Source organism: Buteo buteo, chromosome 15, assembly GCF_964188355.1.
Source record: "Buteo buteo chromosome 15, bButBut1.hap1.1, whole genome shotgun sequence".
Classification (NCBI taxonomy): Eukaryota; Metazoa; Chordata; class Aves; order Accipitriformes; family Accipitridae; genus Buteo; species Buteo buteo.
In genome coordinates, this window is record NC_134185.1 from 26,471,476 (window position 1) to 26,489,502 (window position 18,027).

The 18,027-nt window shown below is 42.7% G+C and overlaps 1 protein-coding gene across 1 annotated transcript in view; it reads left to right on the forward strand.

Annotated features, from left to right (window-relative positions):
• SLC35F1 (solute carrier family 35 member F1) overlaps positions 1-15,452 on the forward strand; it is a 253,824-nt gene extending 238,372 nt beyond the window's left edge. The window contains exon 8 of the mRNA XM_075046836.1: positions 11,250-15,452. Coding sequence (XP_074902937.1) covers positions 11,250-11,474 — 225 coding nt within the window. The 3' untranslated portion in view covers positions 11,475-15,452. The remainder of the gene's footprint in view (positions 1-11,249) is intronic.
• Positions 15,453-18,027: the final 2,575 nt, after the last annotated feature.

Here is an 18,027-nt window from a genome sequence, read left to right on the forward strand (position 1 = left end):
ACCAAAATCAAGGAATGGGTCAACAGGCAGACCTAACATCAGTCAGAAGACATCACTTCTATGTGCTTTCAATCTGAGCAGTAGGGTATTTTATTAACTGCTAGAAAGTCTTCAAAAGGCATCTTGTTTATGTCTAAACTCCCCCTTCCCACTAAACTGGAAGCTTTCAAACCCGTGATATGGGGTAAAAGCTTGTCATCAGCACTGCTGTTAAGCAACTTACCTTAATTAACTGGAGTAAACTTCTGGAGTTTTTCCTACCACCTGCATGTGTTAAGTTTAGCAAGCAAGAGTACCTGCTCTTTCAGGTGTTTAAAAGGCTCATAATTGGTCTGAAGGGGATTTAAAATAGCTTTGACTTAAAGTAATCTGGATTTTATATCTTAAGTACAAGAGGAGAACTTGTAGGGAAAAGCTCCGGATGCAACTGGACAAACCATCCTTTTAAAAAAATTGTTAGAAATAAACAGAGAGAAAACAAGGAATAAAAAATAATCACAAAAGAAAACTGATACTGTGCAGGTGAAATAGAAAAGGATTAAAGTCTAATTGCTGTAAAAGATAAAACGACCTTGGCAATGAAGAAGAAAGTGAAACAAACAGCAAAAAGTTCTTGTATATGAAGAGAAGAAAGTTTCGCTATGCAAAGACAGCAGAGGCCAAAATTAAACAACCTGTAGTTTGGCACCTAAACAAAACTGGGACCTTCTGTCACATTCAGTAAGGACAAGAGTTAAATATGAAGACAATGCACAATAAGTAATAGAAATAGAAATTACTACATCAGAAGTAGAAACAGAACACAATAATCTGAGTACTTTCAAGCTTGGGAACATAGACAGTTGGAAGGATTTTATATGAAGTAGGCAATAAACTAAAATCAGAAGTAGACACCAGGGAGGAATGATTAGGGACGTGGAGATAAAAGGAAAATTGGATAAAATGCAACCTGGTTCACAAAAGGTAAATCATCCAATTTAAACCTGATGTCTGTCTGATAATTTAACAGATTTTTGTAGACAAAAGTCAAATGGCAGATCTAATCTGTAAGGCTCTCGTACGATGCAGTGTAGAAAATTATCAGTTAAGCTAAGGAACAGGATTAGCACTGTAGAGACTGGAAGCTAGGTAAGAAACTGGCTAGTGAAGATAAAGGACAAGGCAGCGTGCCGAGAGAGACACAGCTCACTAGAAGGAGCTCACTGATGGAGGTCCCAAAGAGTTGGTCTGAAGACCAGTCTTGCGTAGTGACTGTAGTAATAGCTTTGGCACCCTCAGTAGGAAGAAGGATTAAAATAATTAGGCAACAAAAACTGGATGACATTGAGAAATGCCATGAAGCACAAAGTGTGAGGTTAACGTCTGTGGCAACAGATGGGAGGAATTTGAGCAGGGTTGTGACGAAGCTGTTTCCAAATGGGTCAGTCTAGGTATTTCTAGTATTGATGGAGAAGTGCTAATGCCGTAGGACAGGACAACTTACCATGTCAGGACAGCACTTTGCTAGCTGCAGCTACAGAGAGTTTTGGTCAGCTCAAGAGAGCCAAACAGAGCTTTTTCTCTTATCTGCTCCAAAGCCTTGGGTAAGCATGTGTCCACTAGCAACGTACTGAATGTGCAAATCCTAAAAAATGTTTGCTGTATGTAACATAGCTTTGATTTCTGATGGACTGGGAGGGACTATGGTAGCTCAACATATATAAATTAATCTATAAATTCAGAGGGAGGAAAGGAGAATTATTCGAGCTAAAGACATAAGAACATATGAGCAGAAATGGAGAATGCATAAATTTGGAATAGAAATTAGGGGGACTTTTTGGCTATCACAGCAGGGAGGTTCCAGAACAGACTTCAAGTAGATTAGGGGGGAGTGGCCAAAAACCTGAATAATGCTTGCAGGAGGACGGGGCGTGTTTGCCAGATGGAATATGTGGTCTGACTGTACGCGGTAATGGGGAGTTGGATTTGCCAGCTTAGGGCGTGCTCGCTGTTCTGATTCCCTGGTGCCTCTGTCTTGTGAGTTGACTCAGTTGAGAGCTCTTGGAGCCCCTGGAGTTTGGCCTCACGTTGCCTGCAGCAAACGCGCCAGACCACAGAGAACCCCGACGCGAAACAGCCGTATCGCGCTCCCTCCGGACAACTTACATAGTCACTCGTGGTAAGGGTAACGGCAGCTGCGTATTCCTTGTTTCTCAGGGTAGGAGCGCTCCCCGTTTGTATGGCTGAGAGAAAAGAACGCCATTCTGGAAGAACATTACTGCGGGAATATATTGTTAGATTCAGCAGAAAAATATAAACAAAGGGTCCAAGATGAGTCATTTATTGTAACCTTGGTTTTGAACACACTGAACACAATTAGCCTCATACACAGTAACAGAGAATCGAGTACAGCAGACAGCTGCTACTGTATTAAATACTTACACGCAAAACCAGAAAGACTCATGGCAACTGACAGCTGATAGAGCAAACCAGCAAAGAATATTGAAAGGTAAAAGTGGGGAGGGGAAATTGTTTTTATTTTTATAGTTGTGCTTCTCCTTTTTGTATTAAGAGCACTTAAAAGGATAATTGCTTTACCACTGTCTTGCCAAGTGATTGATATAAAATAACCAGAAACGAAGCCCCCTTATCCCACAATAAGGATGCTCACAGGAAATTAAAGCAGTGTAATATAAGTGTTTTAACGTCACACAAAAATCTCTTTCCTATGTAGATAAGATAAGATTAAAACAGATTGCAGGACTCATTCTACCTTGCACTTTTTAATTAGACAGACTGCTGGTACCGCAGGGGTACTGAACACAGGCTCATTTTTTCTTCACATCTGATGGCAGAGACAACAAAGGGAAACAGAAGAAAAAGCAGCATTCCCATCTCTCCCGGCACCCGGGAAAGGAAGATAAGCCATTTCACACAAATGTTTTGCCCTGACAGGCATGTATTTAGAAGGTACAGCCTATTATGAATTTTTTCTAAATGATATCATTTGTGAAGCCTGAAATCATGCAGATTTGTGCAAAACCAGTATTTGCCTTACAGCTGCCTACATCAACCTTGGAGATTTTTCTCCAAATGCAATCAGTTTTCTCCATAAGTTTGTTTTATGCCACCAATTAATTCCAGGAAAACTATGAAGTTTCCCAAATCTTAACAGAATTTGTGGTGACAGTTTTCTGGTAACCCGCTCCTCATTTTTCTCCCATATAGATAACCTCAGCATCTAAGAGCTTAAGACTTTCCACTCACCACTGTCTTACCAGCTAAACTGTGCCCACCAGCAGATACCATGCAAGGACTGAAAAAGAGGGTGCTGCTAGAAGACAGAAGGCATAGACCACTATGTTTTACCTACAGTAAAACATGCAAACACTAGAACAGGATCTTTGAGAATCAACTGGAAGATACAGAAAATGTGTCATATGATTACTTCACATCACAATTTCTGTGCAACATTTGCGATTCAGTATAAGACATAGTATCGGGCAGCATTTCATCCGGGTTACAGCATATTGAGGGTGCAAGCAGGCAGCAGGAACTGAGGAGTCTGGCCTTTCTCTCATGCGTGAAAGGACAGAGGCAAAACTTCTTTTGGCTTCTTTGTTTTCACCAAATGGCAATGAAGCCAATGTCAGGTTTTCACTGTTATTGAAGCAAGCCAGATGCTTCTTGCTTTGGATTCTGGCTGGCATGAGTAACAATGATGTGTTGAGACATGCCCTGCAGCTTCATCCAGTGAAAACCTTCTTACGTGACTGCCAATGGACAGGAAAGAAAAGAAAAAAAGATGTGGAGGAACTAGCTACAAATTTCACTTTGCATCCCAGCTGAGTTAAGAGGGCAAGACAGAACCTTAAGTCATCACTTAAGACTATATATCCTCACAGTTTGCCTTGGAAATAGCTGGAGGTCATTGAAGTGTGAAGACAATGCAATCCTGCTGGTAGCGGACAGACTCACTGCCCAGAAGTTATCGTTGTTACTGAGGCTGGCCAGCACCCCTTGGTACCCTTCTCAGCCAGAGAACCAACGCTTTGGCTTGGGCATTCAGTTTTCTGCAGTTGGAGAGCTGAGAAGGCGTGCTAAACCGAATCTCAGTGGTTTGGGTCCCTTTAAGGATCTCTGGATTAAAGATCTGAGAGAGCTGGCAGGACATAGAAAGGTTCAGGTGAATGAGTTTTATCTGTTCGAACACAGTCTGGAAAACTCACAGCAGCCCTTCTGGTGTTTGCTTGCATTTGGGATTTACAAAATTCTGTGTTTCACTCTTGGTGGCTGCCCCAGTTTCTGTTGATGACAAAGATGTAGCATCACCTGCCTAAAGCTTAGTTCTGCAGTCCGTTTGGAAAGATGTCTACGTATTCCTAGAAATATTCTGCCCATAACTCCCACCTGGGATCAGTGATCAGCCAAAGGTCGGGTCTTTCTCTTTCACCCCTGAAGGTAGACAGCGGTAATTGAGGCTAAACCAGCAGATCATTCTCCCGACAAAGAGCAGGGCAGACCCTGAATCCCAAATGGACATCTTCCTCGCAGGCTGGAACAAAAATAGTCAGCAATAGTTTGAGTGAGTCACAGTCCCTACCTAAGACAAATCTGGCCAGGTCCTCGTGGGTCTGAGCTGAGGGAGTTGCCAGAGAGCACTATGAGCTATGACTTGGGCGCTGGCTCCCGTTCCTATTAATAAAGTAATATGTCTGTGGTATCCAGCTATGCAAGTGAAAGCACCGTGTGAATTCATAGCTCTGAGAGCCCTCACCCTTCCTGGCTGGAGAGTGGGTGCATCCCACGGCGCAACTTCTGCGCTTGGCCACGGTGAACTTCATTTGCTGTATCGGAGGGGAAAATAGAAAACAGTGTGAAAAGAAGCTCAGTCTCTCCATCAATTCATCAAACCGAGTGGAAATGTCTGTTTGGTATATAAAAGATAATGAGAGAAATTTGGTTTTAACTCCCTTCGCTCAGCCCGCTCAGGTACTCATGTGTGAAATTACCCAGGGGGAAGAGACATAAGTCGGTGCAGGAACCCCTGTTGGCCTTAGCTTTGATGGGCTGTGCAGCGTATGCTACAAACGGAATTAGTTCGGAAAACAGAGAGGTTCATCAGACTGCACAGACCCACTGATTGGAGTAAGACGGTGGTGGGAACCGCCTGTCTGGAGAGCACGGAGGGTGTCAACAGAAATAGGGGACTAACTGAATTCCGCTTGATACATACCTTTTTGTCCCTCTTCATCAGTGTGGTTCTGAGGAGATCACTTCTCTATAAGGTTTAAAATTTGAATTTATAGACCTGATTTCTTTATTCATTTTTGTTAAAATGTGGAGAATTTCTGGACGAGGTAAGGGAAAAGGTAGTTATTCCATTTCATACTTTATCACTGAATATATGAAACATGATAATTCTAAATTTTCAATTAGTCCCATAACAGAAAAATTCCTTTTAAAGACTTAAAAAGCACAGTTGGGTTGCCACAGGCTAGGAGCTGGGCTTCATATTACCTACCAAGAGATTCAGTCTACAGCTGCTGTTGTGAAATACAAATGGAACTGGAGCGCCGCAGCTCCAATAGTCTGCTCCGGCAGACTATTTCCAGTTCAATGGACCGGGTAAAAGAGAATTTGCATTTTCATAACCATTGTAATAATGGTCATGATCATTATCATGATAGCTGAGTGAAAAACCAAAATTAGCAAATCATTGAATTTCTTTGTCTGTGTGGGCTTCTCTGCAGACTCACATCTGTCTCGTTTTGTCACTTTGGATATTGTTTTGCCCTCGTGTCAGTGGTAAAGTGGATGTGGACATCTGTGACAGGCAGAACTACTTGTCTGCAAATTCCCTCTGCAGCAGTCAGTCAGTCAGCGCAGCGTTTCCGCGCTGTGATACAGCCGTTCTTCTATGCCCCTTCTTCGTGCTTTCCCTTCTAAAGTCATAATCTGTGTACTGAAGAACGAGTCGCTCTCTCCAGACCTGGGCATGAATGTACTGCCTTCTGAACAGTTTTTCTTTCTTTTTTTCTTCTACTCTTACTGTCTTATCACTATTCAAGAGGATGAAATCAGCTGCACTGTTTGCTCCCCAGCCAGAAGTTTCTTTTGCACCTACCTTTTGAAGTGGATTACTTTTAATGCGTAAGAATCTCAAGTGGAAATAATAGACGTGGTTTAGCCATAATGGTTTAAGGATATATGAAAGACAAGTTTTGCACGGAGAGATAATAGAAGTAGAGAATAAGAACTAGTGGGGAGCAAATTTTGAAAGGCTTAATAGTTCATGCTGGATCTTTAAAAATCTTAAGTTTTCCAATGCTTTTATGTGCATCTTCTGTATTTTAGAAATCTTGTGATACTTGACTTACTCCCAAAATGCGTAATTTTGATACACTTGGAACAAAAGTACTGTATATAAACTAAATTTCAAATGGGTTTTGTAAACTTCATCCACAATTGTATGTAGCACTGTTGTAAGGTATTTTATTTAAGAAAAACAAACAACACTGCAGATGTGTTTGGGTTCTCTTCTTTTTTAATGTAAAAGTCTTTGTGCATGGATGACAAAGTCAGACTGATTTCACCGTTTATTTTCTGTGGTCAGCTAGACCTTACTGCTGCTGCAGTGATTTTCTGGCAGGGTTCTGCAGTAGCACATATCGGAGCGAGGATTAAGACCCCTGCTTCTGCAGCTAAAGCCATCAGATGTCATTAGCTCTTCTGCTAAGCCTGGCTGGGGGAAGGCATTCAAGTACTGGGTCCCTAAGGAATGTCTCTTAAATAAATACCAGAAACATCCACTCATCCAGAATCAGTGTGGCTTTTGATGGACTGAGAAAATCTTGTTATACATGTTATCTTGTTACATTTGTCTAGGTTTTGCTTTGTATGTTTAGCTTCACTGAAAATTAATGGTAGTTTACTGTAAGCTATTTTCACCACAGGTTCTCAATAACATCTAGAGAAGACACATGTTTTACATTTTCCTAATTTTTTAATGTTTCGAAGTCACGGAATTACAGAATCATAGAATGGTTTGGGTTGGAAGGGACACCTTCCACTAGACCAGGTTGCTCCAAGCCCCATCCAACCTGGCCTTGAACACTGCCAGGGATGGGGCAGCCACAGCCTCTCTGGGCAACCTGTCCCAGTGCCTCACCACCCTCACGGTGAAGAACTTCTTCCTTACCCTCTTTCAGTTTAAAGCCATTACCCCTTGTCCTATCACTACATGCCCTTGTAAAAAGTCCCTCTCTGGCTTTCTTGTAGCCCCCCTTTAGGTACTGGCAGGCTGCTCTAAGGTGTCCCCAGAGCCTTCTCTCCTCCAGGCTGAACAACCCCAACTCTCTCAGCTTGTCTTCATATGAGAGGTGCTCCAGCCCTCTGATCATCTTTGTGGCCCTCCTCTGGACTCGCTCCAACATGTCCATGTCCTTGCATGTTCCATATTGAATACTCACAGTTGGGGAAGCATTTATAGACACCCAGATGTCAGAGCGGAGCAGCCATGGTGAGATCTGTAGGGCTGATTTAGCTGTTTAATTTGACTGCTCAGTAAGTTTTGGCAGATGCCTTTCATGTCAGCGACGAAATCTGAAATGTCGTTGTAACTAAGACACTTAGTTTTCCTCTGTAAAGGAGGTCTCTGCCTTCTCCTCAGAGGATGATATCCCTATTTCCCATTTTTAGTCTGTAAACCCATCTTTATTCAGTAACCAAGTGTTACTGTCTCTTAAATGCGTAAGAAACTGAGGGTCATCTAAAATCATTTTGATTCAGAAAAGAAATTCATAGGCTGAAAATCAATCCCAGGTCTCGAGAGTGTTAGATCATTGATTTAATCACGAAGTCATCTGGTATCTCAGTAAACTACATGATAAACAAGCTTATATACATATGTACCTATATGTGTAGATACAAAATCTATAGTAAAATTATTTAATGATCTAGAAACATGAGTTATTTGTTTGGTTGCTTACTCTAGGGTGTGTGACACCCATTAGCTAATCTGAGCTAAACATTTTCTGACCATGTTACTCTTTGAGCAGCATACAGTTATCTTGTTTAGCATGGAGGGAAGTGGGATTTGGAGAGACGTACAAATCTGGATATTTTAAAAATATTTTTCTTAGAGGAAATATGTTTCTGTAGACACTGAGAGAGAAGTCAGAAAAATGAAGCACAAAATCATTCTCAAGTAGCTTTTTAGACCCAGAGAGGAATTACACGCTTCCTGAGGGCCTGCAGTTTGGTACTGCAGTTGTGTAGAGGGTAGCAATGAAAAATTACCTTCTCTCACTTCATTTCTTGGGAGTAGCTCTTTCTGCTGGTTTTGAATGTGTCTCTTTTGCTGTCTATTAATAGTGAATCTCAGCATACGAGGTTTGCAGGTCGAGATAAAAAAACTCCAAAACCTACGTGTAGACATTGCAGTAGAGTGTACCTGGAAGTCCTATCTTCAATAAAATACAAAGATTTCTGCTAGAGTCTGAGGAACACAGTACAGTGAACAACAGATTTTGTATTTGATGAACTAAATCTGCACCCTCCCATCACACTGCTGGATTCAGTGCTGTTTTAATAGGAGGAAAATACCCATTGATTTCAAGGGACTTTCGGTCAATATGACAGAGTATTGACAAAACCCAGAGATTTCTCATACACCTACAGTATATATTCCCATATTAACCTTACTAACAACCCTTCTACTTCAGTGCTGCAGAGAGCCGCTGCAGAAAACAATCCAGCCTGAACCTTAACTTCTTTCTAAGGAAGGTAAAGTTGGAATTGTTATAGGGCTGTCAGGATCCAGGTCTCTTTGCACTAGCTGTGCATAGATACCAAAGACAAATGATTCACAGGCCTTTGTTTAGGTTTCCCCCAGCTTCATCCAAACCCTTTCTCCCAGGCTGGAGAGCTGCCACTGGGGGACATACTGCCGTGGAGAGAATATTATCGAGCAAAAGAGCCCACTGGCAGGAAGCCCCTGAGAGAGGAACGAGAGCTATGGCCGGGAGGAAGGGGATATGGTAGAGCTGGAGCCACGAACTAAAATGAAAGTGAATTGGTTTTGGCTGGAGCAAGAAAAAGGGCACATTTAGCTGCTGGAAGACCCACAGATTCCTCACAGCAGGACACAAGGCAATCACAAATCTGGCTGGCACTCTGGTTATATAGTGGAGCAAGCCAGCTGGCTGTCCGGGGTGAGAAATTCAGGCATAAGGTGGGAAGGAGGGACAGTGGGAAGCTAGGGAACTAGTTCCCAGCTTGGGAAACTGGATTCATTTGGCTCCTGAGTTCTGCTTCAGCTTAGTCAAGTCCACTGCTGCCAAGTGGTACCCAAGTTCACATGCGAGGCGGGGGGGAAGTGCTGAGAGCAAAATTGAACTGAAAATGGGGAAAAAAAGTCAATTGGAAAATGCTTTGAAACGATTGACTGGGATTTGATTGCCACATGGGGGAGACCTAAGCCTAAACAGTCCTTTCAGAGCTTTGGCACATGGGAGGAATCCCTCAGCAGTCGCAGGGCGAGAGGCTCGACACTGTCTTTGCGGCTGGTGGGACAGCTGGATGATTACATCAAATCATACTGCCAGATGACACGTGAAGACCTGGTGACACTCCTGGGAAAAAGCAATTAACAGCTGATGAAAAGCAGAACTCTTCCTACCCTGTAATCCTTCTGACACACTTTGAACTCTCCCCATTATGGTCCTTTCCCTCTAAAACCTGCATACTAGCTGTGGGAAACAAAAACACATACAGATATATCACCATGGGTCGTATGTCCAAAGCTTTCAAAGATACTGTGCATTCTGTAAAAAAGCCAAATGCTTCCGCAGGCGGGAAGTTGGACGCAGGTTTTATAGGTTTATTAAATGGCAACGAATTAACATAGCTACAAAGTTAGCTTAAGTAAAATTTACTTTCTCCACAATGATTATTTCTTTAAATATAAAAGGCAGATTGCTAAAAAGCTTCCAAGGTAATATAGTCCAGTCTATCCGTTTTGTGCTGTGCTAAAGTGATCCAGAGGAAACAAATTGGGCATCTGTCAAAGCATAGTCAGGATTAAAAAAACATGTAAAATAGTGAAGTACCTCATGAAGAGCAGCTAATAACAGGTTGCAGCCAGTTGTTGGTTTTCAAGTACGGATCCCTGACAGTTGCAGAATACAGGCACTTTTTAAAGTCCCACTGAATACAAATCGGTTCTGTATCCCCACCAACAAGTTGGGTCTGCAATTTGTCCTTCATGGCTTCTCACATACAGCATGCAAAAAGCAATTATTTGTAGTCTAGGATTGGGAGACAAGTCATACGGGCTTAAAGGCATTTTTGTGTCTCCCATAGGAGGAACCCAGTATCTAAAGCTGATATCCAGTGGTCTGTGCTTTTGAAACCCTGCTTTTGCCTTTACCTTTATCTGCAAGGACTAATGTATTGCCAAAAAGGCTATTTGTGTTGTATTTTTAGTCCAGGCACACTGAGTTTGGCTATGTCAGAAAATTCAGACTGACCTTTGATCTAGAGGAGCTGTGTGCCAAAATATGGGTACCTGAGCTTTCAGTTAACTGCCCTCCATACATACTTCCAAACTCCTTGAGGTCAACCCAGAGTATGTGTCACAGCTGAAGTTCATCCTATCCAAACTCACATTAAATCTTTTAGTGTCTGCTTTCTGTTTACAAGCAAGGGAAGTTGCAGGTGGGCTTTTTAAGTGCCTTTATTAAAATATATATTTCTTTAAAATATATGTGTTTTAAATGCATATTTAAATGTTTATTTAATTATATTTTTGTATTACCAACAGCATGTCATACTTCACAGATGTGTGGTTTAGCTGTAATTAACTGCAGATTTGTCCACTATGTGTCAGACAGCTGTAGATGAGAGTACTCCACACTGGAGCTAGAGAAACTTGGACTCAGAGAAGTGGTTGGCTTGTCTAAAAGCACAACAAAATCAGCTTTGGATCTGTGACCAGAGCCCAGCTTTCCCAAGTCCCACCTGATCAATACTTAATATGCCTGGGCCATGGGAAGGCACTGGTTGGTTGTGGAAGACAGGGGAGTTGATGGGAGCAAATCGGCTTCCAAAGAGACATTCCCATAGAAAGTCGACATCCCAGTGATAGGAGGTCTGTTCCGTGCGGTGCGTGCCAAAACAAGGATCTGTGCCTACCCGTGTCTGTGGGTCTTCATGAGCTCGGGATAACCGGCGCTGTGTCTAATGACTCTACTCTTATTTCTGCTTAGTTTTCAGGACTTTACTTGTTGTCATTCTTCACTATCCTTGTTGGGCTGGTGCTCTACTCCTCCACGTCCACCTACGTAGCCCAGGATCCTCGGGTGTACAAGCAGTTTCGGAACCCTTCAGGACCTGTTGTAGACCTGCCAGCCACCGGCCAGCTGGAGCCTTCAGTAACATACACCAGCCTGGGGCAGGAGACAGAAGAGGAGCCTCACGTTAGAGTCGCTTAAACCCAGGGCTGTTGATCACCTGCTGATGATTCAGTGGAGCTCGTATATCCATTATCTCTGTATTGTACATAGAGAAAGGTATTTACCAGGTGCAGTTACACCGGTGAGCTGCAAGGTAGCAAATAAGGAAAGCTCATAAAAATACAAACTACTCGTTCCAGGGTGTTCATTGCAAGGAGATGCCAGTCCCTCGTTTATGATACGAGCAGCATGTTTGCAATACAAACTGCTGTGTATGAATCGGTTAATGTCAAACTGCCTTCGAAAGATATTCAATATCTAAGCTGAAATTACAAAAAGAAATTCATAGAAGGGTGTTATTGCACCCACTGAGTGATATTATGCCTAAGCCACACCAGTTGTGGAAAAGCCACCTTTTTACAGCAAATACACTTGTGCAGTCACTGTTAATTTCTCTCTAAGATTTGTTTGTTTGCACAAAATAGATGGGTTACTCGTGGTAGCAACACCCTGACACATTTTTGCTAGCACCTTGGATTTCGTGAGGGAAAGACAATGAATTCATCTGTGCTATCTGTCTAGTTGCCCTTTCTAGGTAATCTGTTCCATGAATCCAGAGAAGGGACAACTTACAATATCCGTCTCTATTCTAGGAATAGGTATAAGGCGAGCATTTTAGCCTTTCTATATTTGCAGCAGTGAAGTACTCAAGCATTGACCTCTCTATGATCCATGGCAGATTTCCTAGCGGCTGAGGTTCTGCATCAGGTGACAGGGAGTTAGTTTCTCTGTAGTCGTGACTTAACACAGATTTCTTACTTTTTAAATTTTAATCTGTAAAAAGAAAAACGCATTTTCTAGTTTCCTATGTATTGTACCTCTCCATGGTAAGATGACATGTCATGTGGATCAGGGCACTTATTTTAGATACTCAGTGCATCGAGGGCGCCTTCTGCTGTTCCAGTTTGCTTAGTCTCCTGTGGTTCATTATGCTAACAATAGCTATTTAGAAATGCGTCAGTTTTTCCCCAAAACCCACAAATTGTAAAAATCAGGAAGATTAAGTGAGGAATTCATGAGCAGAAAGACTGGACCATCTGCTGGTGTTGCTGCAGTAGCATAAAGGCATTCATATCAGCAGGGTGCAGGCAATTATTTTTCATTAACTACAAAACTAGCAGAAGAATTCAGCAGTTTTCTTACATTCCTGGGGACATGTGAAAATAGTAAGAGTGTGTTCCACAACTGTACTTCTGCTCCAGGAGCCTTATCAGAAAGGGGAAATCTTAGTCACCACCATGAAAAATCCATCTCTGCCTGTATGTTTGCTCTTCTGAGAGCCCAATAAGAGGAAATCATTATTTCATCAAACATCCATCATCTATTTTTAATTTAAGGAAGGAGAGATGATCTTACATCTGACAGGTAGGAGAGGGATCCAGGAGAGCTTGGTTTTATTCACGGATCTGCCACATCTCTGCGTGATCCTTGGGCATGACTTAACCTTCTGTGTGGCTGAGTTTCCCAGTCTGTATATATGGGAACAATGATATTTTACCTACCTCACAGGGGTGCTATGGGACCAAGTTATTTTAAAATGCTTCAGGCTCTTCAGAAGGAAGGAGTTTACGAAGTACACAATAGTGCTGTAAAAGTGCGTATACATTCGTTGTATTTGAAAATGGAGTTTATGGCAGGGTTGATGAATATTTTGCTTGTGGGCATAGAAGATAAATTTGATTTGAATGTTATTCTGCTGAAGAAGTCTGTCACAAGCAAAAATGTAGGGCTTCATGTTTGAAAAATACAACTTACCTATTTCTATTTTTAAAAGAAAAAAAAAATCAATCTGTACTCTGGAGATTAGAAAGGCCACACAGTTCAACCAACCAGGATGAATTTCTGCTGAAGTAACATTCATCTTTTATAGTCCTGTTCTGCTTTAATATAGAAGGGACTTCCCTGAAGCAGGCTGGGAGAAGTATGTACGCATAATATACGTGAAGTGGCAAATGCCAAAACGCTATTGAACAGCAGAAGTATGTTGTATCTTATGCTTGCCGTGGATGAGAAGAAGAGGTGATTTCTGTCCCACCGTGTTTAGGCTGTCTGCCACAATCCTGCTGCAGCTGGGGGAAGGGTCTGCAGTATTGCCAAACCATGCCCAAAACCTCGGTTAAAATGGCTTGGTTTTAAACTCATAACAAATGTATGATTTTTTTTTCCCCTGCCTTCTGTTTATTTAATCATTTTAGCACTCATGTTTCCAAGCTTTTTCACTTAAACCATTGAGGATTTAAAAAAAAAAAAAAAAAGATTCCTACAGAGAAACAGAGTCCGTATTCTGGGGATATTAAGGAAAGTCTAAATCCTACGGGATTCAAAGAAAACAAAATTAAAAGCCACACAAGAAGGATTACCTGATACTTCAGGGTAAGGTCTGTGGGGTGGAAGTCCAGGTGGGAAGCGCATGGTCGGGTGAAGCCCTCGTGCCCAGGGGCCAGCAGGCGTCCTCGGGTCGAGCCCTGGGAGAGCTTCGACTGGAGGTGGGTTTCGTCCTTTCCCCAGGAGCAGGGGCTCTGGTTGCAACCGCCACGGCTCCCTCAGGTACCCAGAGGCACACTGGTGGGCACCTGTCATCTCAGTCTTTTTTGCTACCTTTTATACCAATTAAATACCTTTCTCTGAACATTAGTCCCCGTGTTGGTCTGAGAACCTTGAGGATCGCGTGCGTGTGTGTTTGTTTCATGTTTACAGTTCCTTCCTTTTGCATAATTGTTTTGGTTAATTTCATTTTTAGTATTTATTTTTAAGCCAAATGTTTGTAGTCCTTCCGCCTCCCCCTCCTCATTTTTCTGACACTAACTTGTAGATGTTTGTTAGAGTCTTCTCAGAAACAGCTGGGCAGGAGGCATCTCCCGGCCGGGTCCCTGGGCTGGGAGTTCCTACTTACAAGGCTTTGCGACCCACGGGTGGCTGAGAGGTGCCATCTGAAGCCATTTTTACAGGCTATTTTAAAAGGCTCAGTTGTACGAGAGTGAGTTACGAAAGTTTCGGCGTGCGCTCTGCGCCCAGCCACCGTCCCCTGCGTTATTCGCGCAGGAGGAGTTTGATGGGCAAAGCGGGGCTGCTTCGCCGTCCGTGTCTCCCATTAAACGAGGGGGATACTTGGATAAGCACCAGCGTGCTAGTGCTGGATGGACCTCAAAGGGAAACAGCAGTATAGCTTTACAAGTAACTGTTGACTGAAAACCTGAGGTCTAGGAAAGGAAAACATTACTTCTACCCGCTTGTTTTCTGCAGTTTGAGACCTCGGCACGCACCAGCAAAGGTTCGGCTATCTAACCGGCAGCTACTCTCTGTGTGGCGTAGGACAGCTCTAGCTCTGTATGGCTCCTTGCCTGAACAAACTGGAAGGAACCGAAAGTCTGTTCCACTGCTGGCCCTGAGCAGCCCTTAGCAAGACTGATGTCATTTTCTGCTACTGGATGAAAACCTTCACTGGGAGACAGACCTTGTCTTTGTTCCAGCTATAAAGTTTCGAAACACACAACGATAGACCAAGCAATTGAAAATTTTGCACCACTGTGTCATAAGAAGAAGTTTCAATGTATAGTGTAGAGATTGCTAACTTGTGCTATTAACATTTTGACAAGCGTGTAGTATCGTTTTCTTTCCTTTTTTTAAAAACCATTTAGTATTCCTGAGCTAGCTACAAATATAAATTTTACCCCATGGGTAGGATTTTATTGTTAAATGCCATAATAAAGCACACTAATCTTGACACCGCAGATGGAAGAACCAAAACCAAAACCAAGCAAACAAAATCCCAACCCCAAATCCTGCATCGAAAAGCTGAACAAACCTTTCTCCATTTTGATATTTGCATGCACCTATATGGACTGGCTGTGGCAATGTAATGCCTGTATAATGTTTTCAAATAAAAAAAAAAATAAATGCTTTATGAAAGCGGGGTCATTAGTTTCCTTGCCTCTTTCCTTTCTGCTTTCCTAGCCTAAAATGATTTTTCTACAGTGCAAATCTTGACTACAGGGCATAATTTTTTGCTGTGCTGAGGACTTCTTTCCCCTGTGAGGTGATTAACCTACAACTCCTTCCAAGGTGTCTAAGCATAGGTGCCATTAGACCTTCTCCGGTATCTTGGCTGGCCCCCAGGTGCTGCTCCAGAAGGATAAAGGGTCTCTTGTGCACCTTCTGTCTTAACCTGCCGTTCCCCAATGGCTAGCTCAGGTATCCTGCTATTCGTTGCCCTCATTTGGACACAGCAGCATTCCCCCACTGCCTTCCAGAAATGATTAATCCATCTAGAATTAATCTGGGGCAACACACGTGTGTGATGTTGAAGCGCTTATCTGGCAGAGGTTACTGAGTGACCGCGGCTGCCTTGCCCAGCCCTCCCGCCCGGCTGCTCTGCCCTGTGCTGCAGCACTATTCCCAGCAGGGTCCTGAAACAGGACAAGAAAGGATGGAGACAAAAATCAGACATCAGGGGGAAAAAGGAGTGTCAGGAGGAGCAGAATTGGGGAAAGAAAAAAAAATGAGGTTTTGTTGGGGAAAGAAAAAAAATGAGGGTTTTGGCTTGTTTAAAGTCCACGTGGGAAGAAAGGAAAGGAAGATCCTGAGTGTGGGAGAGCAAGGGATTTTGTGAACATTTATTCACCTCTCAGAGTGCCAGCATATGCGTCTGTCCATCTCTCTTTGCCTGATGTCCCTGCAGGAAACTTCACATCAGTATTTCTCACATGCTTCATTGCTGAGAGTAAAAAACGAGAATGGAGACTGGTGAGCTCATTTCCAGCCTCTCCCTGCACCATAACCACATGGAGTCCCGGACATGACAAAGCCAGCAGTGCTGCGGCAATGTGCTGGTTTATGTCTGATTTTTCCAGTGCGAATGTTTCCTAAGTTATCAAGAGCTCCACAAACTGAGGTAGTGTGCATGACTGCGTCATGCTAACTGTTGCTTTGTTATTTTCCTCCAAATCTGCTCAAGAGTCTCTCTGGCATTACAAAAATCTCCTTTTATTGCCTGGCTAGAATTCAGCCTGGGTGCTTGAGTCATATGAATAGTAATTGCTTGGAATTACTCTAAAAATAGATCACAAATAGGCATTAATGGATCTTTCTGTGCTTAAATCAAACATGTTTCAACACTGAAGGACATTCAGTCAGCTTAAACCTACCAGTCTCCCTTCGGTTTTGTTCATTTAGAATGAATTCTCCAAAATACTACAAATCCAGAGCTGAATGCTTAACAGCAATATGCTATGGCACACAAATAAGGAAGCAATGCTTTTTACAGTTATAAAGTTGTTTTGTTAAATCTGCTCTGCAATTTAAGACAAAAAATATGCCAAACCTTTGTGAATGGGAACACCTCTGCTTGTGCAGCCACAGACCGGTTCCCACAGCATTTGCAAAGCGGGTACCAAATGCTAACAACACGGCCGTGGTGATGACATTGGAGTAAGAGCATTGGCCATGTCATCCTCCTCGTGCAGTTTGAACTGCAGGGTCATGGACTGCGGTACTTGTTAATAAAAATTTCTGCTATATGGAGGATGCTTATTCCATAGGGCTGGGATCCCTAATCAGTGATTAGTCGCAGGCTGGCTGTGAGCCCCCAACAGGAGACAATAACCCACAAATTAACCACAAAAAGCCAGTTGTAACCCTCAGGCATTGTAAGTTTGCATTGCAGTTGGTATTTCAGCTTTAGTAGAAGGCCCACAATGTTTCTTCAGGCCGCATCGCTGGCTGGGTGGCACGGAGCAGCCTCCACAGCCTTGGCAAACGCCGTGGGTGCCCCGTGGTCCCATGAGGTCGCTCCGCTGGGTGCAGGGAGGAACGACTGCGCTGCCTCCCACCGGCATTTCCCACGGCTCGGAGGAGCCGTCGCTACCGCTGCTACCGTGCAGCAACGAGGCAGAGGAAAAAACCGTGGCTTAAAGTAAATCTTGAAGCTTGAAGTGAAAAGTCAGTACTTTGTGCAGTCCTTTCTGTTGTAAAAGCATACATTTGCTATTATTTGGGGGCATTTTTTTTCTTATCCTATAAGTTCCATTTTTAAGTGAAAATGATGTGGTGAGTTCCTCTGGTATTCGTGAGGTCAGAATTTGCCCCTTTATGGATAGTCTAATATTGCAGAACCTCTTTAAGAATACAGATACTGTCAATCCTACATACTATACAAATATTTGTAAATTGAGACTAAGTGAAGCTGATTTTATTGGATTTATAAATTTTATTCTACTTAGATGCTGATTTATAACCTTGAGCTATAGTTGACTTTTTTGTGACTCCTTATAATGTACAATGCCCTCAGGCAATTGCCTTGTGCTACCCTGATGTTAATAATGCATTATTAATTCCTTGCTGCCAAATACATTATTTATACTAACTATTGCATTTTATTCCCCATCTCTTGATAGCAGTGGATTCATCCAATTTTAACGTAACTGCAAAGTTGTCAGTATGAAATCTTCCCCTCCTTCCCATGTGGAAAATGTACATCCTTGTGAAAAGCAAAGTAATGGATCTACCACGGATAAATAAAGGACTTTTTTTATTC